Here is a 27,905-nt window from a genome sequence, read left to right as displayed (position 1 = left end):
GGTGCCCCTCTGTGCTTTAAACCGGGCTCATTTGGGTTGATGTGGGTCGATATGAGACTATGATAAATCAAAGCACGACGCGATGGGAAGGGAGAGCGGCCGGGGAGCCTCACACCCCGTGGTGGGGTGGATTATGGGGGTGGCATTGCGAGGATGCAGAGCGGGGTCTGCCCGCGGTTTGGGGCTATTCATTCTTGTTTTGGGGCTATTCATCCGTGGTTTGGGGCTATTCATCCTTGTTTTGGGGCGATTCACTCGTGTTTCGGGGCGATTCAGTCGTGTTTTGGGGCGATTCATCCGTTTTGGGGCTATTCATTCTTGTTTTGGGGCTATTCATCCGTGTTTTGGGGCGATTCATCCGTTTTGGGGCTATTCATCCTTGTTTTGGGGCGATTCACTCGTGTTTTGGGGCGATTCATCCGTTTTGGGGCTATTTATGCTCGGTTTGGGGCTATTCATCCGTGTTTTGGGGCGATTCACTCGCGTTTCGGGACGATTCAGTCGTGTTTGGGGGCGATTCATCCGTTTTGGGGCGATTCATCCGTTTTGGGGCGATTCATCCGTTTTGGGGCTATTTATGCTCGGTTTGGGGCGATTCATGCTCGGTTTGGGGCTATTTATGCTTGTTTTGGGGCGATTCACTCATGTTCTGGGGCGATTCATCCGTTTTGGGGCTATTTATGCTCGGTTTGGAGCTATTCATCCGTGTTTTGGGGCGATTCACTCGTGTTTTGGGGCGATTCATCCGTTTTGGGGCGATTCATCCGTGTTTTGGGGCGATTCATCCGTTTTGGGGCGATTCATCCGTGTTTTGGGGCGATTCACTCGTGTTTTGGGGCGATTCATCCGTTTTGGGGCGATTCACTCCTGTTTTGGGGCGATTCACGCGTGCTTCGGGGCGTTTAGAGGCGGGTTCTGCCCTGGCCTCTCCGCGAAGCGCGGCCGCTGAGGAATCGTGGCCCCTCCGCCGCACCGTCCGTACCCATGGCAACAGCGGAGGCGCGGCCCGGGCATGGCGGCCGCGGGCAGCCCCAGCGTGTTCCTGGTGTCGGTGACCGGGCAGATCGAGAGCGGGCGGGTGAGCGGCGGGAGCGTCCGGTAACCCCGCATCCACAGCCCCGGGACCCCCTCATCCACAGCCCCGGGGCTGGCTCCTGGGGGCGGCGGTGCCGGCCCCCCGCTTCGGCCCGTGGCAGCCCTCGGGCCCTGCCGCTCCCCCGGCGCAGCCTCTCCTCCTCTCCCCGCAGTTCCCGGGGTTCGATGACCTCTACTGCAAGTTCTGCTTCGTCTACGGCCAGGACTGGGTCCCCACCGCGGTAAGGACGCGCTCTGCACCCCCGAACCCATCCCGCGGCACGGAAAGGGATGGGGTTGGGATGGAAGGGACCTTAAAGCTCATCCAGCTCCAACCCCAACACCTTCCACTGGAGCAGGTTGCTCCAAGCCCCTGTGTCCAACCTGGCCTTGAACACTGCCAGGGATGGGGCAGCCCCAGCTTCTCTGGGCACCCTGTGCCAGCGCCTCAGCACCCTCATAGTGAAGAACTTCTGCCTTAGATCCAGCGTAAATCACCTTGTTTCAGTTTTAACCCGTTACCCCTTGTCCTATCACTACAGTCCCTAATGAAGAGTCCTTCTACAGCATCCCTATAGGCCCCCTTCAGACACTGGAATCTGCTCTGAGGTCTCCATGCAGCCTTCTCTTCTCCAGCCCCAATGTTCCCAGCCTGTCTCCATATGAGATGTTCTCCATCCCCTGCTCATCCCTGTATCCGTCCTCTGGCCTTGTCCAACAGCTCCATGCCCTCCCCATGTTAAAGACACAGTGCTGCTGGGGGGTGGGGGGGGGTGTGGAAATCACCTCCTTTAACCTGCTCCCCACAGGGCCTGGAGGAGGGCATCTCCCAGATCACCTCCACGAGCGACGTCTCGCCCACCACCCTCGTCTGGAACTTCCCCATCGACATCACCTTCAAGAGCACCAACCCGTCGGGCTGTGAGTGGGGGGCGTGGGCCACGGCTCCTTCCCCGAGCTCCACCGCTCACGTTCCCTTCCTTTGCAGGGCCCCAGATTGTCATCAGCGTCTACGGACCCGACTTCTTTGGCCATGATGTGGTCAGAGGTTATGGAGCTGTTCACGTCCCCTTCACCCCTGGAAGGTGAGGGTGGAACCTGGCTTTCGGGGCAGAGGCAAAGAGGGGTTTTCCTTAGGTACCGCTTGTGTCGGGATCATTCCTCTCTCTCCTTAGCAAGTCTTGCCTGTTTGGTACAAAGAACAGGGATTTGCTAGCAGGATAGCAAGTAATCTCTAGTGATCCTGTAAAGACACAGCTGGGATGTGGAAAACCCAAGTGTGAAATGCAATACATCTCCATCAGCACGCTCAGCATGTGCTAAGCTTTCATTCCCAGACTCTTCCTATATGACAAACACTCTTCCTACATAAGAAGCATATATACACTCTTCCTATATGACAAACACTCATCCTATGTAACAAACATATATGCACTCTTCCTATATAACACTCTTCCTATATAACAAGCATATATACACTCTTCCTAGATAACAAACATATATACACTCTTCCTATATAACACTCTTCCTATGTAACAAGCATATATACACTCTTCCTATATAACAAACACTCTTCCTATATAACAAGCATATATACACTCTTCCTATATAACACTCTTCCTATGTAACAAGCATATATACACTCTTCCTATAAAACAAGCACTCTTCCTATATAACAAGCATATATACACTCTTCCTATATAACACTCTTCCTATGTAACAAGCATATATACACTCTTCCTATATAACACTCTTCCTATGTAACAAGCATACATACACTCTTCCTATATAACACTCTTCCTATGTAACAAGCATATATACACTCTTCCTATATAACACTCTTCCTATGTAACAAGCATATATACACTCTTCCTATATAACACTCTTCCTATGTAACAAGCATACATACACTCTTCCTATATAACACTCTTCCTATGTAACAAGCATATATACACTCTTCCAAAATACAAACACTCTTCCTATATAACAAACATATATACACTCTTCCTATATAACACTTCCTATACAACACTCTTCCTATGTAACACTCTTCCTATATAACAAGCATATATACACTCTTCCTATATAACAAACCTTTCCTTGTGAGGAGTAGGTGTTCTGTTGTCTCATGAGTCTGAAATTCCAGCACCTTTACACATAGAAGTCTTTCCAGTGCTGTTTGCTTCATCTCTTAAGTCCTGTGCGCCTTGGGTTTGTTGTAGGCATACGAGAACCATCCCTATGTTTGTTCCAGAGTCCACATCCAGGCTGCAGCAGTTTACAAGGTAATCATTAAAGACTTCTTGGTTTTAAGTCCCTGCTCGTGGTCACAAAGGTTTACACTGGAGCGTACACATGGCTGCATGTTTGGATCTTAACCAGAGTTTTGTAGGTCAAACCATGCTTTAGGTGCCTCAGTCTTTGAGGAGCTCGCTTCAACCATGTTAGCAGTGATGCTGGCTCCATTTAGTCACGGCACATTTGAACACTGTTGGTTTAGAAAGAGCTCATGTCAGCAGAGCAGGCTGCTGCTGCTGCTGCATGAGCTCCTGCACTCAGTGGCAGCTCCGTGTCCCGTGGGTTCATTCACATCAGTGATGGGACTTGCAGAGGTGCTGCTTAGACTTCGCTCAGCATTTTAGATGCCACTGGATGCTGAGGAGGTTTGCTGCAGTCCAACCCTAAATCCCACTGTAGCTATGGTTCTAGTGTAGCTGCGTGTTTGAAGTATCAAAGCTTCGGTGTTGTTCTGGGTGAACAAGAGGTGAATTGGTCTCAAAACCGTCTTTGCCATAGGAATATTCCATCTGGCTCAGAAATAACCTGGATTTAAGATGTGTATGAAGTTGGATTCATTTCTTTCCTTAGACAAAAGGAATTCCCTTAGCAATAAAGGGAATCACTCTTTGAAACCCTGCGGGAAACAAAAGCTGTTTTTAACATGCATTTAATGGGCTGTATCAGACCTAAATATCACTGAAGTTTCATTTCTCTTCTCCAAGCTGGTTCACAGGGAGACGTCCAGAATTCACTGACCCCAGAGTGGTAGCACAGGGAGAAGGGAGAGAAGGTAAGTCCTGCGAGCTCCTGGCTGCAGCCCGTCCACCACAGCAGGCCACAGCTTGGCCATCCCCTTGTGCTGATAAAAGACTGGTTATTCCTGTTGGGATATGGGCACCCAACACCTATGCAGAACCCTCTCCTGACCAGCTGTATTCACCTCTTCTCTCCTAGTGACCAGGGTGCGCTCTCAAGGCTTTGTGACCATCTCCTTCAACGTAGTGACCAAGGACATGAAGAAGCTGGGCTATGACGTGACCCCGAGTGACATGCAGGACCCTTCCCAGGGGCCTCTGACAGAGGGGATGCACATGTACTGAGCTGGGCCATGAGGGCTTCAAAGGCTGACAGAGGTCAGAGCTTTGGGGCTCGCTGTGGCAAAGTGAAATGAGCACCTGCCTCAACTGAGATATCTCATTGGAGACATCAAAATGTCATCATTATTAGGAATAATTTCATCATTCCAAAAGAAACAGAACCCTGTGAGGCTTTGGAACAATTACTGTCATCCTTTCAGTAAGATACAGGTTGAAATGGTATGTATATCAATGTTATCAGCTATTATTCAGCCTTTTTATATGTAATGTCAGGCTAGCTCAAAATAAGACCTGTACAAGTACTTTTTAACAGCCTTTTGTACGCTTTTTATACACATAAAGAGCAGGAAAGTTCAGAGTTGTAGCAGTGTTCTTGGTTCAAACCAGCATTACAAGCCCAGTGCTCTTTACTGATGCTTTTTGTGGTAGAACTGGGAAATGGAAATAGCTGCACCTTCCAGAAAGGGAGGAATGTGGAACTGGTCCAGTAAGATGCACACAGGCTCCTCTCTGCCGTGTGCCTCCCTCTGCAGAAGCAGCAGCAGTTCCCTTCATATCCCACATAGACCTTTAGGGTTTATGCAACTACTTCATGCACTGCAGACACAAACCTTCCCCACATTTGGCAGTGAAGCAACCTGTGCCTTTGCATCTAGAGCAAGATGCTGCCTCTTCCAGGTTTTTCTGCATCGAGGGAATTAAAAAGGGCAGCAGTTTTAGTTTAGAGGCGTTAAAGAGCCCCTGGTGTTAAATGTATCCTACCTTCTGGGAGGACAAACTGCATTTTAAGTGCAGATGTTGATTAAAAACTAAGCTTTGGAGAAGGCTCCGCAAAGGAAGATTGAGTTGTGTGTGGTCATGAGCAGGATTTAGCTCCAAATTGGGTACCAGCTGCATCGTGCTGCACAGGAAGGGAGGGAGGCAGCAGAAAGGACCTTCTCTTGCATAGCTCCTTCAGCCATCACCTTACACAGATACCATACCATGGCTTTCCTTGGCTGGTTTGCTTATCAGGAGGGCAGGTAAAGCAGCAATATAGCGATGCCCAAGTGCTGTACTCAGGCTTTCCTCCCATGGCATAACCTCAGAGCAGGAGCAGACCCATGTGGGTTGTTATTAGTGCATCACAGGAGCTCCAGTGCTGCAGCATGAGGGCACAGAGCCACCTGGGTCTGAAGAGCTGCTCCTCTGAGATGATGTTAGTGCTCTTCTTCTGGGCTGAATAAACCCATTTGTCTCAATGTATTTGTCTTGCCCCTGCTAGGTTTTGTTACCTGTTTGTGGCAGGACGTTCCTAAGTCCTCAGTCATCCAAGATCTGCTGTTCTTACAGGTACCAAAGAGAAGTGGATGCTATAGTAAAATGACTCATTACTTATTTTCCTATCTCAATTTGGCCATGTAACCTCTTGTGTTTGACTGCAAGCACCCAAAGGTGACTGTGAGAAAGACTGAACACGAATCCACCCTGTAAGGGACTGACCAAGGCCTTGGTAACACACAGCATTGAACTGCAGAGCCAGGACACTGTCAGATGTAGTTAGAGAGATTACTTCATAGCTGAGTGAATAAATGCAATGTATTCGATATGTATTGAATAAATGTAAGCTCTGAGATGTGATCACTGTGATTTTGCTGTGAGCATTCTTAGCATCCTTTAGACTGTTTAGAAATACTTCCCAAGCATTCACAGATGATTTTCCAGCTCTTTCTTTCTTCCCATCTTGTTTTTGTTGATTTTCCACTTCCAGGAAGCTCCTCCACCAGTTGTTTTGGCAACTGCTGTGATCTCGGGACTGAGTCATGCTGGAATCCAAACTAAGAAGTATTTCCTGTTGGCTGGGAGCAGGGGCAAGGAATTTTGTTGCCTTTTCAAAAGCATTTGGGAAGCGGCTCTCCGCAGTAGCGGGATCAGTATCAGTGTTTGAAAGGCAAACATCAAACCTGCTACTGCTCCGAGAGTTTGTTTCCCTTGAGCACAGTTACCAGCCCCCATTGCAATTAGAGCAAAACTGCCCAGCACAGATTCTGCTCATGAGAAACCCGTTAAACCCAGACAAAGCCCCAGCCTTGTGCCCGCAGGGATGCAGTGAACTTAACCACATGCAGCTTTGTGGTGTCCTGCTGTGACCGATCTCCTGCATGGATCCTGTTTCAAACTGGCTGCTTACCCCACTGAGGCTAGTCAAAGCTTCCATGTGTGTTTGCACGGGCTCCATCACACTGCAGGGACCCTCAGGAAAAAGGTTAAACCAGTGAAAAGCAAAGGTTTAAAACACTTCAATCCCAAACTCTGCTGAACAGTGTTTTAGATACGGGACTAAGCAGATCCCACACCTCTACCTGCATTATCGGGGCTCTTTACCTATTGCCTCTGGGTTTGATTGGGGGTTTTTGGCTCCTCGGTGTCTCCAGCATGTTAAGAACCCCACGTACCTTCCTCAAGGCCTTCACACTTGGCTGCAGGAGCTCCTCAGCTTGCTCCTTACCCAAGGGCACACGCAGGGGCGATGCTTCCAATGCTTCCCGAGTTCAACGCTGCTCCTGCGCTCCAAGAGGCAACTGTTGATCCTGCCCATAACCATCTTCTCCCCAACACAGCCTTGCTGCTGCCTCCATCAGCTGCTGCAAAACTCTGGTCTGAGGGGTGCTGGAGCACCTGCAGTGTGCACAGAATCCCTGCTCTCACGACACAGGAGTAAAAAGACACCCGCCTCGGTGCTGCCAAAAGGACATCAATAGGGCAGGGATTTACAACCCCTCAGTGTTGGTTGCAGTTAGTGTTAAAGGTTCAATGAGCCCGTGCTCCAAGAACAGCCAAATTCCAACCTTGTTATAGCAGAGGCTCAAAGCAATTTCCTCTCACCCAGTTAATCCTCCTCCCTTGGATTCAAACCCACAGCTCCCAACCCCTTGTTGGCACAGGCAGTGGTGAGGGCTCCCAGCTGGTGCTGCAGCTCCTGTTGAAGTCTCTTCCCAGGCAGTGGAATTGCCCATAAACCTCCTAATGCAAATGGGAGGGGAAAAGCCTTGATCCAGTACCTGTGTCCTGACACAGGATGAGGCTTCAAGGCCATCAGACAGAATGAGATGAAGCTGGGGACTTGGCAGGAGCCCTCCTCTGCTCTCCTGCTCTGGAGGAGCTTTGGGAGAGCTGCCTGCTCCCTTCATGGGAGAGTTCTGCTGCCACCATAGGAACCACTCTAGGAGACAGCCAAGGACATGGATCAAACAGCAGCTTAGGAGCCAAACCTTCCAGAAGGAGGAAAATCAGTTGGGTATTTAGAATCACAGAATGGTTTGGGTTGGAAAGGACCTTAAGGTCATCCAGTTCCAATGCCCTGCCATGGGCAGGGACACCTCACACCAGACCATGTCACCCTGGCCTGTATCTTTAGGAACGGGCATTGGCAGCCCTTTCCACCAAAACAAACAGCAGCACCAGCTCCTGCCCTCTCCTGGCAGCTTTCGACCTTTAGGAAGATGCTGGAGGCTGCTGCCAAGGTTGTGTGGAGGATGCCCAAGCTCTCCCTGCTCCTCCACGGGGACTGCTGAGTGCAGTGGTGCTGCCCCTTATCCTGAGAGCATGGGACAAATACCTCTTAGTGCCACAAGCATCGAAGGAGCAGGACCCAGCCAGGACCCCCTGCACCAGTGAAGTGCCCTGTTAGAAACCACCCTTTGGCCACCAAAGCCAGGCCTGAGCCTGCAGGAGGGAGGGTGCAACACAAGCTGCTTTCACAGCAGGGTGCAGTGATTCAGGCTCTGTCCTTGCGAGGGAAGCATCAGCAGGAGCAGGGAACTGCTGCAGGTTTCTATTTTTATGCCTCTATTCAGGCCAAGATATTCAAGCACCCAGATTCACCTCGCAGAACATCGCTGCTTTCAGTGCCAGACTTGCTAATGAAGACATTGAAAAAGCAAAACCCACCCATCCCCGTCACCCAACACAACCCCAGGCAGCCCACGGTCTCCTCAGCCTTCTGTGCTGCTACAGCAAGCAGAAAGAGCTCCCTTCAGCTTGGTTACAGCCCTCAAGTTCATTCCCTAACCAAAAAGCCCTTCAAGGAGAACATGAACCCCACTGCCTGACTTGTACAGGTTCTGTGTTCACCGCTGTGGGGCAGAAGGAGGGTACTTGATGATTTTCCATCTTAGAAGTTACTAGAGTACAGTGCTATGGGGAATCTCATGTGGATTAGTGATGGCCTGGCTGGTGGGACAAGTCCACGCTGAGTCAGCATCCCATGGAGCCGCTCAGCCCTTACACAGACAAAGGTCTCCTCCAGGCCCTAACTCAGCTGTGTGGCTCCCAAAGGCCAGGAGAGGAAGTGCTCCCACAAAGGAGTTCTGAGGTAGTTGCATCAGGGGCTACTAAACAGTGTCTTTGCTCCAGGAAGGTTTCTGCTGCCAGCAACAGGACCCTGGGGCTGCATCGAGCTCCAGTGATGCTGTACCTGCTCACAAAGATCACCCAGAGTGTACTGAAGCAACTGAACTGCAATACTAGCAGCAAGGATGCCCTGGTGCGATTTCATGTCAGGTACCAGCACAGGGAGCCGAGAAGATAAAACACCTTCACTACCATCTCATTCAGCTTTTGAAATGTCACTGATTCTCCTTCACTTGGGAATGGGAATTCAATACTCAACAAGTGTTGAGAACACTCAGGTAGTGCCCAGGCTGCTTCTGTCACAGCCACAGATGACCATGGAACACCAGCTCCCACCATCCCAAGGGCTCCATTCCGGTCTAGCAGCACATGCTGTCCCCCTCCCTGCACACATGGGTGTGCACCAGAACCTGCTCTGCTCACAGCAGCTGCTGGTGGCCACAAACATGCTCAAGTGCTTTAAAAGTGCTTTACTCAACACCTGAGGGCCCCATGATCCGAGCCAGGTTTGGTTTAGCTCCCACTCCCCACAGCAAAGGCAGAGGATGCTCCATCTCCAACCAAGGTATTGCCACGCTCCCCCATTCCTAACTAATACTTCACCCTCTGGATGCCAATGGGATGCCAGTCCTCCTTGTTCTAAGCTCCCCATCAGAGGGCTGGTGATTAACCACCCTCATGGGTAACGAGCAGGAGCGAAGTTCCAAAGGGAACTTCCACTCATGGATACTCCAATCTCCAACGATAACAGGGTACGATGGATTGACAGCAAAGCATGAAGAGACAGGATTGCTACCACTGTATACACCACCAGCTCCTTGCTATTCCTAATTCTGAGCTCCCAAACCTCTGTCTTTACAAATCCCTGTGTCCCAGCTCACAGGACAGGGAAGCGGATGACTGGAAAAGGTGGAAGCTTTCAACACGAGGCTGCATAAACCACATTGGTTCTCTGAAACGTAGCTTGCAGGTGGTTGTAGAAGTCCTGCCAAAGCCATAGTAGGAGCTGGCCCCAACCATTGTCCCTCAGTTCAAACAAGCAGAGGAGCAGAGCTGCACCACTCAGCCCAGCACAAACAATAGAGAACAGCAATGAATGTGTTCAGCAAACCCACCTGGGCAGCGCCAGTGCAAGGGGAGGACAAGCCTCTAGATCACACTTTATCCAGAGAGCCCTTTTCCCCTGCAAAGGCAGGGAAATCCCACCTCACTTCACAGGAGAGGAAGAGGAAAGCCGGGACAGGGGGAGAGCAGCTCGCCCAAGGCCAGAGGAAGGCTCAGCCACAGCCAGATCTACCTCCCAATGGGCTTTATCAGCTCCTGCTCCCTCCAGCAACCCCTTGGCTTGCAGCAGCCACCTCCTCTAAAGGAGTATTAAGAATCAGAGTTGTTTCCACTCTGAACCCTTCCTGCAGTGAGCAGCTTTACTTTAACATGAGGCCAGAATCAAACAGTGGAGTATGGATCACCCAGAGCAGCAATACTCACACATGCACAGAGGATGCCTCCTTCTGGAAAAGGAGAGGTACAAAAAGCAGCAGGTACCTGGGCTGCCAGCCCTGCAAAGGAAGTTTTGCTGTGTTCTTTACCAGCCCAAATGCAGAAGCAAAATGAATCAAACTGAAAACCAAATGGATAGGTTCCCCCCCCTGTGGCTGCTTTTCCAATAGCAGGTCCCTGCCACCACTGTGGTTTTGGCACTAAGTGAAGGGTTTGATTAGTGATCAGCCCAATGGGCAGCAAACCATAACTACGGGAAGCCCAGAGGGGCTCTGCAGAGGTACCTCTTGAAGCAGCTTCCTAATGAAGTGCCCTTCAGTTTAAACCATCCACAATGAGAAGCTGGAATCACTTCCCACCCAGAGACAGGCTCCCTGCTCCCCCATCCGCAAGGCCACTGGGTCAATGGGAAGAGCAAGAGTGAACTGGTGCAAATGGGATGCAAAGACTCCCAAAGCCAGCTCTGTCCCAGCTCCCCAACCCTTACTCCATGAGCTCTAGAAGCCGCTCCTTCCCCAGCCTCCTGCCTTGACATACATACGGAAGCCTCCACCGAGCCCGTACTCGATCATCCCTCCGGAAGCGCTGTTTTAAAGAAGCAATTCAGTCACCTGCAACACAACAAGTCTTCATTTTTATTGAGTTAGTAAGGTCTCAACTGATTCCGATTTAAGTGATCTATTAAGAAACCCTCTTTTCTCACAGCAAGAGCAGGCCTGCCCCAGGAAAGCGCTGCACGCATCCAAGGAATCACATTGACAATGTACAAGAAGCATCACTCCCCACAGCGGTTCCGTTCCTCCGAGCACCCCAGGCCTTTCAGCACAAACCTTAAACCACCTCAAGCAATCCATGAGCTTTCTGGAGAACTCAAGCATGGCAGTGACAGTTTTTCCAAGGGGATCATAAAACACTTAGGCAGAGCCTGGAAAAAGCAACACGCCTGGAATATAAGCAATACAGTTTTAATTCTGACCAGTCACCTACAAACCCCTCGTCTTTCCACTGTTCTGATGGCATTAAGTATCACATTTGTGACATTGCTTGGGGATGGGGATGGGGGGGGGAAGAAAGAAAACAAACCATGACACAGAGATACAGACATTATGATACAATAGTACAAATGATAAATTATTTATACAGTAAATAATGTCAATAGTCAGCACAAATTCATAGAAAGCAGCCGGCTCCCGGGCTTATGAAACCAGTTTTGGTGATGGTTTCAGTTGTAACAGGGAAAGGAAGCGAAGTCTTGTGAGATTCTGCTGTGAAAAATAAACCCATCTCTTTCTCCGCGAGTCTGTGCAATATTAATACATACAGTACATGTTAGAATCTGTAACAGCAAAAGGGAAGATGGAGAACAAGAGCTGTCGTAGCTACGGGGCTTCAGAAAGACCGTAAACACCACAACCCACCACCACGGTTTTCCTTCCCTGTCCCCTCCATGGAGTTTAGTTTCTCTAGGGTATAAAACTAAATAAATAACTGAGCTTATTGGGGGGGTGGTGTTAAAGTTATGCCAAGGGTTGGGGGTTTTTTTTCCATTTCTTTCCTTTTTTTCATAAAATATTTCACACTTTTCTCTTTGGTCAATTTGACCAGTAAGGCTATTTTGGGCTACTAACATTTGATAAATCCAAAGCACTTTTAGTATATTTTGCAAGTGAGAAAAAGAAGGGGGGAAAAAGGGAAACGCGTTTGGAGCAATACACCAGAGCAGATGGGAATGGGATACGCACACGTCCTCCATGCAAGAAGAAGTGGGAGGGTGAGGAGGGAAGAAGAATTCCTCCGGAGAGCAGTTAAGATTTACCGTTCTGCACACAACTGAAGCATCACCAGGCCAGGACATCCCCTGCAGCATCCCCACTGCTGCCCATGGGCACAGCTCCAGCCCAGGAACCAAAGCAGCTGCAGATCTACCAAACCTCTGCGACTCAGCTCCCGTCTCAACCCTCACACCAGGCTGGGTGTCTTGGCATGGTCAAGCCTTCACCTCAAGCTCTACAGCACCACAGGCCAGGCTAATGACTCTTCAGAGCACTCCATCATGGTTTATCGTGCAATATATGTCTATCTATATATATATATGTGATGTAAAACTAATCCAGCTCTTACTGTAACTCAACCCTTTGCCATTCCCCAGTTTCCTTAAGCTAGGGCTCTATCAGACAAACAACATGTTTTCATCCATTCCTGATATTAGAGCACAACTCTGAACTGCAGATGACTTCATCCCTATAAATGCTTCCTACCAACCCCATCCTGCCTCCAAAACCAGTGTTCAACAAGAGGATGGGGTTACAACTTTAGGGCTGAAGAGACAAAGCCCCATCTAAACGCATTCAGGTGACAGACTAAGTGACACCAAGTGACCTCAATTCCACTGTGGATGAAATTAAGTTGGGAAAATGATGATGGAGAAATCTTGCCACAGATCAACTGGAAAATGCTTTTCCTTCCCATCCACCAGAATCACACCCTTCCTGGTCTACACTTCTCAATAACTTCACCACCACAAAAAAAGTAAAGTATTTTTCCTTATTCTGAAAGGCAACATGAATGGGTTTTTGTTTTAAAGACATACTGGGTGTGGACAGCAATTCTCTTTCCTCCTATATAAAAACCAAGCGCAGATGAATACTCTGAATCCTTGCAAATTCCATAGTACTCAAGAGGATAGAACAATCTGCATCCACACACTTAGCATTCCGTACACTAACAGAGCTACACTGACCTACACAGCTAAAATCTGTGATTGTACCCTAGATTTGATAGTCTTTCAGCCTCCCCTACCCACCAAAAGGTTTGACTGGGTCCCTTCCACATCACCCAGTGCCTCTTCCCTGCGCTGGACACGCACAGCCCCACACAGCATCATTACACCACAACACACAACCCTGGCAATTTCTTTCAGCTTGTTTGGTTTAGGGTTTTTTTTTTTGCTTGTTCCCCTCCTTCTAGTTAGGGAAAGGCCACCAAGATGCATCAGTTCATTCACAAAGATGCCCTCACTGCAGCAGCAAGCACCAGGACATCTCTTTCTGCTCGCTCTGCGGATATAGGTGTTGCTCTGACAGCAGAGCTCAAGCGTTGCCATCTCTGGGAACACCAGGTTTCCACCAGGAACGCTGGCTGAAACCTGAGTGCAGTTTAGTGCCGAGGAGTCCAGACATGCAAGTTAAAAGGTACAGTTCAGCCTTTACAATTAACAGCTGTCAATGGAACCGGTTATTAATACGGAGCGCACCTTCCGTAAGGAAATATTAGTCAATAAACTTAAGGAGCCGTGTTTGTACATTAGGAGTTCTTCAAGAACTTCTCAAGAAGTTCTTACAAGAAGAAAAAGAGCCTCTCTCTTGTGATCTTCATAAAGGCCCCATGTCCGGTTTGGAGATGGGAAACCGGGAACAAATCAAGGGGAAAAGGCGACTTTAGTGTTTTTTCCTTTTTAATGTAGTCGGAAATCATGTTACGCTCAAATTCAATTCATCTAAAAATAATTAGTCACGAGAATTTGCTTCGATTTGCATTATGAATACTTCATTTAAAGTAAATAGTTTAGTGTTAATCTTCCCTTTTAAACTCTCTTTACAGAAACAAAGAGCTAAAACCATAAATAAGAGGGCATTAACCATAAAAATGACATTTGCCAATATCTTAATTTTTCCGCCAGACTTGATAAATCTATCAAAACCAGACAGTTAAATAAGAACCACATTATAAAAATTAGCAAAAAAAGGACTATTAGGTAACTCTGCAAACTCAAAATATGAAACTGTACTAAACAAAATATGTGCAAAAGTATACAAGAGTAACTGCATATAGCAAGGTTAAGCCTGAATTAGTTTTAAAGCTTGCCCCGGTGAAATTGGATTCCAAGTTGTCCCACTGTATTTCTTTTAGGTTGGGTTGGGTTTTTTACCTCTTTCAACTCACATTGTAAGTCAAATAAAGAACAAAATACACATGATAAACTTCCAAACGAAGCTGGTACTGGACAAGCACAGAGCAGGACACTCACTCAGCACGAGTGCAGCATGCCACTCACAGAGAGTTCCTCACGAGTCCTTAGAGAGTAGTGTACAAATTCAACACTGCATACGACAGCACACGTTATACTCGACAACTTGAGAAGGTTCTCGGGGGGTTCTGTCTGGATTTGCCTTGTGGGTTTTTTTGTTTTCCTTTTGAGACAAGCTTGCTTTCTCAGGCAAGCCTCTGAAACGAAAGCAGTGCCATTTTTGCGTTGCAATGTTTAATGCATAAAAACCAGCCACCTGGGCCCTCCGCAATCGTTCTCTTCTAAGAGTAAGGACTATGGGTGAACCAACAGTCTAGAACTGTGTGTAGTTATGTGCAAAACATTCACTAGCACTCTTGAATCTCAGGTCTATCGTATGGGCTTAGGAAGTGACAGATGCAGGTAAAGAGTAATTTCAGGATCCAGCACATCATCTGACATCTACAAAATAGCCAACGGAGTTGTAAAATGGCAGGTTCTCCCTAGAAAGTGTATTGAAATGATTAACAAAGTAACAAAATGGGCAGAATCTAACTTTGGTGAAAAGTCTGAACATTTCACATAATGCTCAACAAGCCAAAGTAAGGTACCATCTGTAGCAAAGACTAGATTTAGATTAACTGGTAAGTAGAGACAACTCTTCAAAGATCATAACTGTAAACTGCAAATCTACTTCCAAGTCTCTTACACACCGTTCAGTCCACACAGGCCACGTTCATTTTGCTGTAAAGACTTCAGCCTGGAAACACTATGAAAAGAAAGTTCCTTTAATTGGGTCTTTATAGGAGAAAAGGGTTAGTTGTATTTGTAGACTGGGATGCTGACGGCGGGATTCCTGTACTGTGAAGAGGTTGGGTCATTGATCCTGCAATGCTCACGTTAAGACCCTGGCCCATCCTCGTTAGAGATGCCACAGTGCCCATAGCTGGTATCGGTGCCATTCCCACAGGCACTGGGGCCATGGAAGACAGAGGTATTGGTTCCATGCTCATCGGTGGCACAGCACTGAAAGAAGGGCTGGTTCCCATCACGGGACTCGCTCTCATCTGATTTAGAGTAAGTGGCTGAGGCTGATTCACTTGGAAGGGGTTGATTGGAGTTGGTGCTGTAGCAGCGCCTAGTTTTGAGAGAAGGAGGAAGAGGGAAAGAGGTCACACCTCCATGAACATGAGGTCTGGAGATGGGCTTTTCTGGTAAAGAATACACCTCCTGTACATCCCCACATGCTCCCAGCCTCCAAACTCCAGGCAGAGAAACCTGAGTGGATGCCATTCAGCAAGCTGGGGCTGCCCTGGTGCATGACCACAGCCCACTTCCTTGAATCTATAACTGCACAAAATGCCCCTTTGCTGATCAGCAGTTTCCACCTCTGACTAGCCACTGAAGAGAGAGAGAGAGAGAGAGGGTTCCAGATCTGGTTACCTGGAACATGCCTAACCATGACATTAAATGCGCTTTATAGATGAGAACTGCAGGCTCTCTGCTCTCCATTACTGCAATGTGCTACTGCAGACCTGCACATTCGCTTCGCGATCCCATCCAGTCAGCCCCATTTTGGAGCTGTACATGTTGCTGGCACTGAGGTCTGACAAGAATTCATAAAGTAAACAAGTTGTTTCCGAATTACAGCGGTGCTAGAAAAAGTACAGAGTAACTTTCCCAGCCTTTGAGGTTCTCTGGACTGCTGCCAACACTACAAATTCCTTCTACCGTACATGTGTAGCGTTATTTGGATGGCCCAGTGACCCCTTATAAACTTTGTGTAGTAACCGGTAATGGCAGATACACAGACTTCCTCTGGCTCAGCGCTGCCAAGGCTCTTCAGAATTACTGGGGGGGGTTCCTACTCAAGGAGCTTAATAAACTGCTGGGTTTTTCCACTGGAAAAGTGAAGAATATAAATACTGAACTAGTGTTCTAAAGTATTTCATCATACGAGTGTTACACAGAACTTTCAGTGCCTGTGAATAGCTTTTAAAAACCACATACATCATCCCCGTGTTTAGTGTTACTATTTAAATCTGCTACAGGTGAAGTAGCCCCATTTCTAACAGGGGGCAACTTACAGGAGAACTACAAAGGCTATTCTCTTCAGAGAGTGCTTTGATCGAAGGTTTGAGAGCTTTGAGGGTGCTGAGGTGCTGGCACAGGGTGCCCAGAGAAGCTGTGGTTGCCCCATCCCTGGCAGCGTTCAAGGCCAGGTTGGACACAGGGGCTTGGAGCAAGCTGCTCTAGTGGAAGGGGTCCCTGCCCATGGCAGGGTGCTGGAACTCTATGAGCTTTAACGTCCCTTCCAACCCAAACCATTCTATGATACAACTGGCTTATCATGCTGGTTTAAAGACAGCCAAACCGGAAACCCACTAAATTATACTGCAGAGTTTGCTATCTGGAACCTCAGGCTGCAGTCAGAGATGTTACTGTGCCAGTCACAGCACAAACAGAAGAGCGATTCCTACCTGCTTGACAAGAACCCACTACCTATGACTTTCCCAAGGAATTCTCTGCTGGCACACGTTCACATCTTACCTGTTCTGACAATCAGCTTTAGCTCAGCCATTTTTAATAACCCAAAGCCGCCTTCTAACACAGATCATTTTGAGAGAGGAAAGGCAAAAGTGGAAGAGAAACTGTTTGAACCAAGCTCAGCCAGTAGACAAGATGCAAGAGAAGAAACTGCTTTCAAGGTCCAGCAGTATACCTTGAAACTATCCTGCCTCACCCTCCTGCTCTCAGTCACGATCTGCTGGCTGAAGCAATCAAGAAAAACAAGCTCAAACCAGTCTATATTAAATCAAAGAGGACTGAGTTATGCAGAGTTTTCCTACAGGAAGGGAAAGTTAAAACAGAAAACTGAAGGAATGTGCAGACACAAACCTGGTGCCAAGAATGGATTCAGTGAAGTAACAGGTTGTGGTGGCTTAGACACCAGTGAATCCAGGTTCACCAAAGCAGCATTGGGGCCCAAAAAAGACTCAGGGGTTTTCCGAGCTGCGCTTTGCTTGCCTGATGTCATGTTCGAGTGCTGGGAGTCAAAGAGATCAGGACTTGTGGTACCGCTATGCTGAGATGGCAAAGTGGAACCTGATTCAGCTGAAACAACACAAAGAGAAAAACAAAACTTATTAACCTACACAGTCAAGCAAAGAAAACCCTGAAGTCTCACAGCAGAAATGTTTTAATATCTAACGTTTGTGTTAGTCAGATTTAAATGTTTCAGTACATGTTACACCCTTACAGCATGCAAGCAGGTAATGTTCTTTAGGAGAGTATGAAGAAGCTACAGTTAAGAGCTGCAGTGCTACTGAAGGTGCTACCTGATTTGCCCTGATGGATATCCTCACAGCTACGCTGCAACAGATGGGACTAAGTCTCCAAGAGATTCAAAAGCCCTTCTGCCCTTGCACTACACCACTGCTGCACCCTTCCTAGCTAGATTCCACCCAGGTTGTCTCTTCTGTGTTAAAAAAGCTTAGCCCAGCTTTAAATTAGTCACCATCCTCTCAGGCAGAACCATCCTGAAAGTACATTTCAATGTTAAGGTCTGGCAGTTTTTATTTGAGTGACTAACAAGCAAATAACAAATAAAGCATTCATAGAAGTGTATTTTCTCATCTTCCTACCATTGTTATACACTGGAATGTACATGTTTGAGAAATGCAGTCAACACTGTGCAGTTTGACTCTGAGCCATACTCCAAACATGTTTGTCTTCTGAATTTACAGCATCCAACAAGTTTCTGGGTCAATGCAGCAAAAGGTTACAGAGTGAATTCTCTGGCTTACAACACAAAAGGCCCATTCCCCGTAAGTTCATGCACAGGCCAAAATGTTAACAACAGGCTTTTACTGCTGCATTATCACCAGCTTTAATCTCTTCTTCTGTGAAAGTATATTTTGTTTGAAGTAAGATTTAAGAGTAGAGACATCTGTTGCTGAGATTATGACCCAAACTGTCCACATGCTGAGAATTTGATTCATACCTGGCTTTTTGGAAGTTCGAAGTGTGTCAAATTCAGAAAAATCATCTTTAACTGTACCATTCAAATTACTGAAGAGGTCAAAAGATGTACTTCCTGTTCAAAACAAGACAGCCCTGTCATTAACAGATCTGCAGTTGTATCACACATCTGAGCCTACTGAAAGCAATTTGTAGCCCGTTTGTGTACCAAGAAGCCACTCTGTCAGGTTCCAGGGCAGCAGTTCAGATCAGTTGGAGTGCTCCTACTCTTACTCAGGAGCACTCCAGGGAGAAGGATAATGTGAGAACACTGTCCTTTCCTGCAGTATTAGCCAACTAAATCAGAGCAGTGTGCCTTGAAATCTTAATGTAAGGCACACTCAGCTTGCTGGGGTTTTACTGAGCGTCTGCACTACAGACATATAGGCAGGTAAATATCACTGCAGAAGAGAACAGCAATGAATTTACAGCCTAAACTATAAAGTGTGTTAATCGGCCCTCAAGTAGAACACACTTCTGAATATAGCTCCAAAGACAAATGTAGCATCACTACAACTTAAGTGATGATTTGATATATGCTGCTGAAGTTAAAGGGACGAGGAATGCAATAGCAAAGGTTATCTGTGCCACGTAGAGATGGAAAAGCCCTGTTAGCTAAAGCACCAGAACTTGCCTGTAGTTTGCAACCAGTGAAAACATTACATTTTCCAAAGGTGGACACATCCTTACCTCAGAATGGAGGAAGAAAACCCACACCTAAATCATCAGCAATCACACTCCTGAAAAGCTTTACAGTTTGCTTTGGTTTTTAAATTATTATTAGCTGAAACGTTTTTCTGATTTACTTTTAACCTTCAACATATTTCAAGCACAAAAAGGTACAAATTCAGTACCATAAAGAACACAGACAGGAAACCCCAAGAGCACAAGAGAAGACTGTAATAACCATACTTGTTATCAGGAACAGAGACCCATCATAGTTAAAGAACCATTCTCATACTGATCCAGTTATTGCCCTTTGCCCAGTGAAAAGCTGATTAGACAACTTCTGCAGTCCTCAGATTTCCTTTGTCTGTTATGGACTGAGATGAACGACCAGCAGAAAATGCATTCAGGATGCATTCAGCCGCAGTGCCAACACGAAAATACCAGGTATTAGGGCTCATCAAGGTTGCATTAGTTACAGAGCATGAGCAGACAATTACATCAGACCTTCTGCATCTTGCTACACAAGGGCACAGAGATAGCTTTCACACCCACAGTCTGAAGTAACAAACCTTCATTTGCACCTCTAAAAGTCTCCTCAGAATGTGGAGATGCTCAACCTGTCAATCTACATCTGCAGAGCCATCCATCTCAGAGCCATTTATCATAATGAAAGGTAAAATTACAGTATCATTCATTTCCAGAAATTAAGTCCTTGTCTCATTACAGATAAAACCCATTTCAAAACCCAAGGGCAGCAGCAGTCAAGTGCTCAGCATGCGTCCACAGACACCAAGAAAAGAGCGTAAAAGGGACAGAGCAGGAAGCAGCAACACAAATTCAGAGCTCTAAGTCAGAATTATTACATTTGAAGTTCTTTATGCAGCCAGCTATTACAACTGCCATTTATTTTACAGACCAGTTCTGCAAACTGTTCAGCACATCACTTCTTTTAACCATCCAATGCAAGAAAATAACTTGGATTTCACCTCCGTCACTCAAATACGGATATGGGATGAGACTGTTTCTCACCAGAAGTGGAGAGAGGTTTGTTTGCAGGTGCTGGTCCCCAAGGATCCACTGAAGATTTTGCTGCAGTAGAAGATGGCTGAGCAGGAGCCCAAGGGTCAACATTTTTGGACAGAGTCTGAGCTGTGGATGCCGCTGGTGCTGCCCAAGGGTCAACAGAAGCAGCTGGTTTGGCACCTGTAGAAGAAGCAGCAGGAACACAAGTCAGTCCCATTTCACTTTGGAAAGCTTCCCTTGGAGATTAATCTATTTTATAAGCCATTCCTGCCAATTAATACTAGACACCACTAAGTGTCTAGTATTAATAAGTTCAGCATCAGGAATACTGATAAGTCTCAGCATCTGTCACACATACTGAACAACAAGCACAAGTAAACTCTGTGCAAGGCAGATGAATAAAACAAATCTTCCATTTGAAACTGAACACGTAACAAAACATAAATAAATAATCTGCACTCCCAACAAGAAAATAAACTTGCTTTTGTTACACTGTCACCACAACAGAAATACCTGACTGAAGGTGAAGGAAATTAAAGGGTATGTTTATGACCTCATGGGAAAGAAGGTTTCTAAAAGGTATGAACTGTACAATATTAAGCCTTGAACAAAGAAATCTGTAAGATTCAAAGGGAATGGTTCTCAAACTCTTTTAACCACACTGTTATTTCCCAAAATATAACGAGCTTCCCTGAACTAGTTGTGCTTGTTTGTTCCCCTCTGTAAGCACTCCTCCTGCCACAGATCTAAGCTGGCCACTGATAACCCTGCCTGTATTTCTTTTAAACCTAGTGCCTACATGTTGAGGTTTCCCATTTTTACTGGGAGATGCTGACAGCTCTTCTCCCCTACAAATTCACATTACCAAACTGCTTCAGGTCGTGCTCAAGGTTAGGGCTTCCTTGTGCAAAGTGGCAAATTAAAGCAGTAAAAGGGGAAGGAAAGAGAACAAAACTTTTCTCTCTGTACACAACTTCCTGCCAGTCTTATCTTCTCCCTCCCACTATTAACTTACCCCATTTCAGCTTAGGTGACCTCTTCTTCCTTCTACCATTACATGAAACTAATTTGGCTTATCCAGGACTGCTGAAGCAAACCACATTTTAGGTGGGCCAGGTCTATGGTGGAAGGTATCATTCTTGCTTTGTTCCTACATCATCCATAGCTGCTGCCCCTCCTCAGCCATCAGAGTGGAGGAGTGGGAAGCCAGTACTGACAATGCACAACGCTACAGTGATCAATTCCCTTCAAGTCAAATGGTACGTGCAAACCCATTTCCTCTTCCCAGTGAAACCTCTCCCAGTCATGGTTTAATTACTAAATGAGAGCTGTATAACCCAAGAGCGGGCCAGAATTACCCCTGCAGTACACAGCTATTATCTTTAACCACCATGAGGGTTTCCAGTTCCAACTGAATATTGGTTTATCTTTTAAAACTACACACAAACACCCCCTTGGCATCACAAGAGTCTTGAAAACCAATTCAATGCTACATACAGTGGCACAACTCCAATTTGACGCTTTGGAATTGTTTCATCAATATGCCACTTTGGTCTTTGTTTCACCAACAGGCAGCATTGTCTTGCTACAGCTTTGGATCAGGAAATACTGCAGTTCTCCAAGCAAGCCCAACTATTCCCACATCTGTACTTACACTTCCTTTAGCTGCCCTTAGTGCTGAGTTATGAGCAACGCCACACAAGAAATGCCAATGGCAGCACTTTGCATAAATGGAAGCTTTCAGGAATGTCTTTTCTTTCATAAAGAGAGTGCACAGAATTAAAGCACTTGGGAAGACACCTTCCCGTAGCTTCCATTAGCACTGAACTGCCAAAGCACAGGCAGGATTTGAGAAACACAGTTAAATGACTCACTCTTTTATAAGCAAATCCATAAATCTTACACCTTCAAGACTATTCCTTGGGAGCCAACACACCAGCAAGCCGCAACAAGGGCTTGTTTTATGGCATTAATAAAGTTGGGAGCCACCAGGAGGAAATGCTACAGGAAGGAAAATCTTGTCAGAGGATGACAGATTGCACACAGCATTTGAAGAAGGTGGATTTTGGTTTTTAACCACAGAAAAACACACTGAACAGCCTCAGGGCCCTAAACTTGGACTGTCTCTGATTTCACACCCGTGATTTATCACCAGAATAGAAACAGGCTACATTTAAAACAAAGAATTGCAGTTGTTCCAGCAGCCATGTAGGTGCCTCTAATGCCACCACGAGGAGGGGAAGAAAAAGTAATGCACTTTATTATTAAGTTTCAAATTTTTTCATCAGGAATCTGGAGGGTGGTGTGCTGAATGCTAACACGCTCTGAAGCACTTCATAGCAGAGGTTGTAGAATCACCAGCCTGAAGCAAAAGTGACAGAACTAAGCTGTTAGTCTCCATGAAAAGCTTCTGGAGCCGACATAAAACCAGTTCCAATTCCACAGATGTAGTAAGTTAAATACATCCTATGAGAAGCCATCAACTTATGTATGCAGAGGAGTAACTCCTTGATCAGACTTTGGCTAACCCAGAAACCAGCACACTACAAAGGCAGCAAAACATGCACGCAAAAGCAGACACACAAAAATAGCGGGCTTAATGGCTCTTTGAGGTTGGAAGCACTGGATCTTTCGCTTCAGAAACAGATTGCATGAACTTAGTATCAAAAAGCTTATAAACCAGTGAGTATTTAAAGTGGTAAGCTCTTTTTTGTTTCTTTAGCATAAAAATCTCAATTTAAACTATTTAAGCTATTTGGTTCTGATGGCACACACATCACATTTCACTATGAGCAATTAAAGACACAGTAATGCAGATCTATGGCTTTGCCAACCATCGCACCCAGCCTAAGTACTCCACTAAATACTGCCAAGAGCCTAACCCCATGACACTGGACACAACTAGAAAAGCATGAGTATCCCTCCAGTTGTTTTTGCTCTACAAAGAGTACAGAAGCTTCACTGGTCCTCTTCTTTGTTAAGATTCAAAATGCATATGCAAAACCCAGCTGCTTCAAAGGAGTGCAACTTCCATTTGTTTCTGCTTGGAGATGAGTTAGGGAAACATTAGTTCCAGAGTATGGGAAACAATCAAAATGAACTAACACACTGCTCCTATAAAGCACGGCATTGTACATTGAGAAACTTCACAAAGCTCAACATGAAAAAGCAAGAAACTCCACTAAGCATTCCTTCTGGCACTTTATTCTTACCAAATGATTGCCATGGGTCAGAGGCAGTAGCTGCAACTGTGGATCCTCCCCAGGGATCAGTTTGGTTTGCAACAGCAGGAGGTCCCCAAGGCTCTGTTTTCTGTGGGGCCGGTGCCGACGAGGGCAGGGCATCCATTAGGTCCAACAAAGTGGTATGCTGAGGGCAGGAATAATCTGAACTTTAATCAAGAGCATTAGCAACCCCAAGTACAAACCCATGAGAGTGAAGAAGCAATTCTTTAGTTTTTCCTTTTACACACCTGCATTGACTAATAGTTTGAAATTTAACCCGCATGGAAGAAGCTTTAAGCTATACAACAAAGCCATTTCCCAAAAGCATAAAAGAGCTCAGTATTAAGCTATTTTTGTGTTACTGTATTTCAGCTTTTGGCAGCATAACCGGGAATTTCTTAGTCGAAGGCACTACCTCCTTCTTTTTGGGAATTTTAATTGTGTCTCTGCGACTCTCCTCCAGAGCCATCTGTAATCTCAGATCATCTCCGCGTCTGAGGCGCTCCTCCTGCAAAGGAAATCAACACTGTTGATATAGACCATTAGCCTAGACTGTGCTGTTTGCTCCCTCCAAGTGCCTGGCCCCCCTGGCAGGACTCTGCCAGGGAAGGCCTGGGCAGTATTCCCTGCCACCCTTGGAGCGTAGGCACGCACAGTGGGATCACTGGGAAGATTTGCTCTAACTTGGACATAACACAAATGGGGGAGTGGAATTTGTGACTCCTGCCTCAAACAGAGGTCAGGAGCACGCTGACCCTGTAACACCAGCATAGCAGTGTGATCACAACCATTTGGCTGACTAAAGTTCACCCTTGTACTGTTTTACACCTAATGGGAAAGCTGTAACTTGAATATTCTTAGTATTATAGAATCATAGGTTAGGGTTGGAATGCTAGGAACACCACAGAACTTAAAGTAAATACCCCATCTCTAAAGCACTGTGATGTTTTTAAGCATTCAGATCACCACTGAAGGACATAGGGATTTACACTTCAATCTTCCTGGCTTTTGTCAGCTTCCCTCCACACCTAAAGCAACAGTTACAAAGAACACTGAACAAATTCAACCAGCTATTTTGTAGGTTTTAAACATCTGTCAATTACCATGTTTGGGGCACATTCAACCACTTTAAATACCTTGGTTTGCATCACAGCTCTCAGAAGCTGACTAATTCCCCGCTTGGTATTTCCCTTGCGATTACGTTAAGCTGTGTCAACTGATCGGGTTCTGATTTTTATTCTCTTTATTGCCCCATAATGATAAAGTTTACTGGGTGATAGTTTCCAAGCACAGAGGTACTAATGCTTAACACACAGCAGTAAGCTGAAGTTGTCACAGGAAGACTAAAATATCACAGACACTCAGCATAGCCAGCTTGAATCTTCACTCATAGCTGAGATTCAACAACTTTATCCACAATTCCAGCATTTACTCCAAACTTCAGAATGAACCTCCTAAGAATTAACACAGTAACATAACCCATATTATGTTACTGATACCTATATATCCTGATAGATGAGGAGCTAAGTTACTTTAAATCAGGTTCTTTACGTACTTTAGTACTTTTTGTCACCTTTCTGTTCCGACCTTAGCGAATGAACAGATAGTTCAAAATCTCATTCTAATCAGAATTCACTGACATTCCTTATGCTGGCCCCATTAATGAAGGTTTTCAGGACTAGTCATGTTTTCAGTTCTTCCTAACTGAAAACATCTTCAGTAATGTGATGATTAACATCCTCCCACACAAAATCTTCTTGCAAAGTGACAGTCATCTTCCACTAGTCTCAACAGCTCGGAGGCAGAAGTTATTTTAAAAAGAGATTTCAAAAGAACACAAAAGAGTAACATCTTCCAAAATGGCTTTTTTTTCCTCTCCCCCTATTCCACCTGGAGCAAAGCCAAGCTGCCATTGAGAAAAACAGCACTGTAGCACAACTAGAAAAGCACGGACACTTTGGAAACCTACACAGGCACTGACCTGCTCCGCCACTTCCCGGCTCATGGCCAGCGCCAGCTGCAGTTGGAGCTCCTCTTCTCCACTTGTCTGAGGCCGGGCCTGCTCGAGCTCTGAGGAAACTCGAGGGGATGTAGCTGTTGGGAGACAAAAGCCAGCACATTTAACACACCAGATACCACAAAGATGCAACAGGTTGGATTATTTCTCGGAGCAGAGCATCCTATTCCCACAGAGCCTTCTCAAAGGTCCCCAGCACCATGCGCTCCCTCAACCACCAGAGATAAAGCTCCAAGGGTGAGATTAACAAACCAGAACAATTAATCTGGGAAAACTTTCCAAGATGGTTCAATGTTCCCGGAAAACAAAGGCTTTCTGTGCTAGTGGGGCTGCAACATCAAGAAGTATCACCAATGAATGCTGGATACCCTGTCTCAGCGTTATCAGAGCTTCAAGAGACAACACACTGACTTAAAAACTACAGAATTCATCATTCAAGAAAACATTTGTTGGTGTTCCGTCTTCCAACATCAGTAGGGATTTGCTGGGAGTTGGCCAACAGCAGGGTAAAACTGGATACCACCCACTTTTCTGTATAATAATACAGTCTTAATGGGATAGATAAAGAACTATTCTTAACTGCTAAGCAGGCTCCCAGGCAAACAAGCCTGCTATTCAGCCTCCAAACTCACAAGAATACTATTTCTCTGATAAGAAAAGAAAGTTTGGTGGATAGGTAGGGGGGTGGTTTAGGTTTTGGTTGGTTTTTCTTTGGATGAAGACCTCTATGAGCTCAGATCCACCCCGCTCCTCAAATAACAGCCAAGCCTGACAGCTAAAATACACCATTTCTCAATACACAAATCTCTTCCTGATGTTATCACCACAGGAGCAGGCAGGAATTCCCATCCCAATGGGACAAAAACTACTAAGTTTGTCATTACACAGTTATTAAACATTTTTTGATGCTCTCTCAGGTAATTCTCTAGCATCCCAATCACTCACACAGAAATCTTCTCTTACGTCAGCATGTTTGCATTTAATGGTTGGAATAATTCATAAGTTTGACAAAATGTATACTGGCTTTTAAGCAAAAGGAACCATACATTCAAACCAGGATGTCAAGCTCAAAGAAATCAAGTTCTTTGTTAATAGGTCAGTTATTGAGCATGTAAAAACTTCCAAACCCCATTTTTCAGACACTACTTTAACTTCCAGTCTTGCCTCCCACAAGGTTTTAGGCCAAAATGACACTACCAAACAAAAAAGTGCCACCTTCTCTCTTATCCAGCAGACCAGAAGGAAGGTGACTCTCCATAAACAAGGACTGACCTTTCCTCGCCACCGTACACTCCACGTGCCATCCCATCCCACTCCATTTCTAAAGGGACAAATTCATTTATCACCCAGGACAATTCTTCCACAGCGTGATCCTGGAAGCTCCAACCAGACAAGCTCCTTATTTCACCTAAAGACATTACTCATACCTCTATTCTAGTACTTTTGCAAACTTTCTTATATAAAGTATCTAAATTTAGCCTGCTTAATGAGTACTTTTGCTCCAGTGATCACAGACAGGCTCCCTAATATATTATATGGACTATTAAAGACTTAAAGTAGGAATAAACAGGGCATCAGATAACAGGATGTTCGACAGCATGGAAAATATAACCTTCAAATGTTTGTAAAATCTGACTATGCTTAAATACGAGAATAAAGAGAATTAAAAAGAAAACATAAGGTAGCCCATGACAGAAACACTGATTTCCTTCTCTGATTTGTCAGTCAAAAGGAAAAGTGTGTGCACAGCAAAGCATTTTCTGATGCTGAATAGGATGTTACTGTTAAGCAGAGAGCAGTGTAAGAACTGAAACACGTAAAGAACCAGCTAAAGAAGAGATTTCATCATGCTTCCCACCACCAAGGAAGCTTACTAACAGTTTCTCAAGAACTGGCTTAAAGACCAACCTTCACAAAGATTACTTAATAAAGAAATGCAGAAGGACCTAAGAGAGAAATAAAACTCATTTCTTTGATACCCACCTTCTGCTGACTGCAGGCATCAACTGCAAGTGACAGAGATGGAGAAAACTTACTTTAGTACTCACGCACGCAGTAACTCCCAGCCACTCACCCCATATGGCTATTACTAACATGAGCACTGCTGCATCAAAGCATTAGTCAGATTTCATTTGACATACCAGAAATGAAGTCCAAAACAGACGATTTCAAAACAGAAATGGTGTGGAAACGCTTCCCTTCTGAGCATAGAGAATATTTTATGTGCTTATCTTTGCAAAAAGAAGATTGAGCAGTTTAAGGTTGCTAAATAACACTATGGAGGGAGAACAGCTATTTAGGATAAGGGGGCAAGAACTTAATGGCATAAATTGACCATGAATAAATTGGAGATGCTAATACAAACAAGCTGCTTTTCAGAAGAAGCTACACAAGAAGAGTCGTAACTGGTTTAAACCCCAAGCTGGATAAGCACACAAATGGGACACCACCAGAGTCACCCGAGAACAGATGGCAACTGGACTGTGATCAGGCAGGTGCCTTCTGCTCTCCTCTTTCTTCAGCTGCATTTGTGGGAAGAATGTGATTTCCCACCCCTTTTGAATAGGACTTCTTCCATCTCTGTTGACATAACTACATTCAGT

General features: G+C 45.8%; 2 protein-coding genes across 5 annotated transcripts in view; one reads left to right on the top strand and one right to left on the bottom strand.

The window, feature by feature from the left end:
- Positions 1-938: 938 nt before the first annotated feature.
- B9D1 (B9 domain containing 1) lies at positions 939-5,696 on the top strand. Of its 2 annotated transcripts, XM_062619023.1 has the most exons (7): positions 939-1,078; positions 1,248-1,316; positions 1,884-1,995; positions 2,063-2,159; positions 3,297-3,359; positions 4,077-4,144; positions 4,309-5,696. In XM_062619023.1, exons 1-7 carry the CDS (start codon positions 1,013-1,015, stop codon positions 4,452-4,454), a joined length of 621 nt encoding a protein of 206 aa, XP_062475007.1. In that variant the 5' UTR covers positions 939-1,012; the 3' UTR covers positions 4,455-5,696. The 2 variants fall into 2 exon arrangements, with proteins under 2 accessions (XP_062475007.1, XP_062475008.1); XM_062619024.1 differs by lacking the exon at positions 3,297-3,359.
- Positions 5,697-10,955: 5,259 nt separating this feature from the next.
- Positions 10,956-27,905, bottom strand: part of EPN2 (epsin 2) — a 45,593-nt gene continuing 28,643 nt past the window's right edge. Inside the window, exons 3-9 of one of the 3 annotated variants that reach the window (XM_062619013.1) lie at positions 25,267-25,379; positions 23,701-23,793; positions 23,274-23,430; positions 20,068-20,241; positions 18,353-18,445; positions 17,248-17,463; positions 10,956-15,487 (exon numbers count right to left, since the gene is read on the bottom strand). In XM_062619013.1, the coding sequence (XP_062474997.1) occupies positions 15,150-15,487; positions 17,248-17,463; positions 18,353-18,445; positions 20,068-20,241; positions 23,274-23,430; positions 23,701-23,793; positions 25,267-25,379 (1,184 nt within the window). In that variant the 3' untranslated portion in view covers positions 10,956-15,149. The remainder of the gene's footprint in view (positions 15,488-17,247; positions 17,464-18,352; positions 18,446-20,067; positions 20,242-23,273; positions 23,431-23,700; positions 23,794-25,266; positions 25,380-27,905) is intronic. The other 2 variants (XM_062619015.1, XM_062619014.1) reach the window with 2 other exon arrangements.

The sequence above is a fragment of the Pezoporus occidentalis genome, unplaced genomic scaffold, assembly GCF_034315485.1.
Source record: "Pezoporus occidentalis ecotype Australia unplaced genomic scaffold, CSIRO_AGI_Poc_V1 ctg208, whole genome shotgun sequence".
NCBI lineage: Eukaryota > Metazoa > Chordata > Aves > Psittaciformes > Psittacidae > Pezoporus > Pezoporus occidentalis.
Note: the sequence above shows the minus strand (reverse complement) of the source record. Positions and strands in the feature narration are given on the sequence as shown.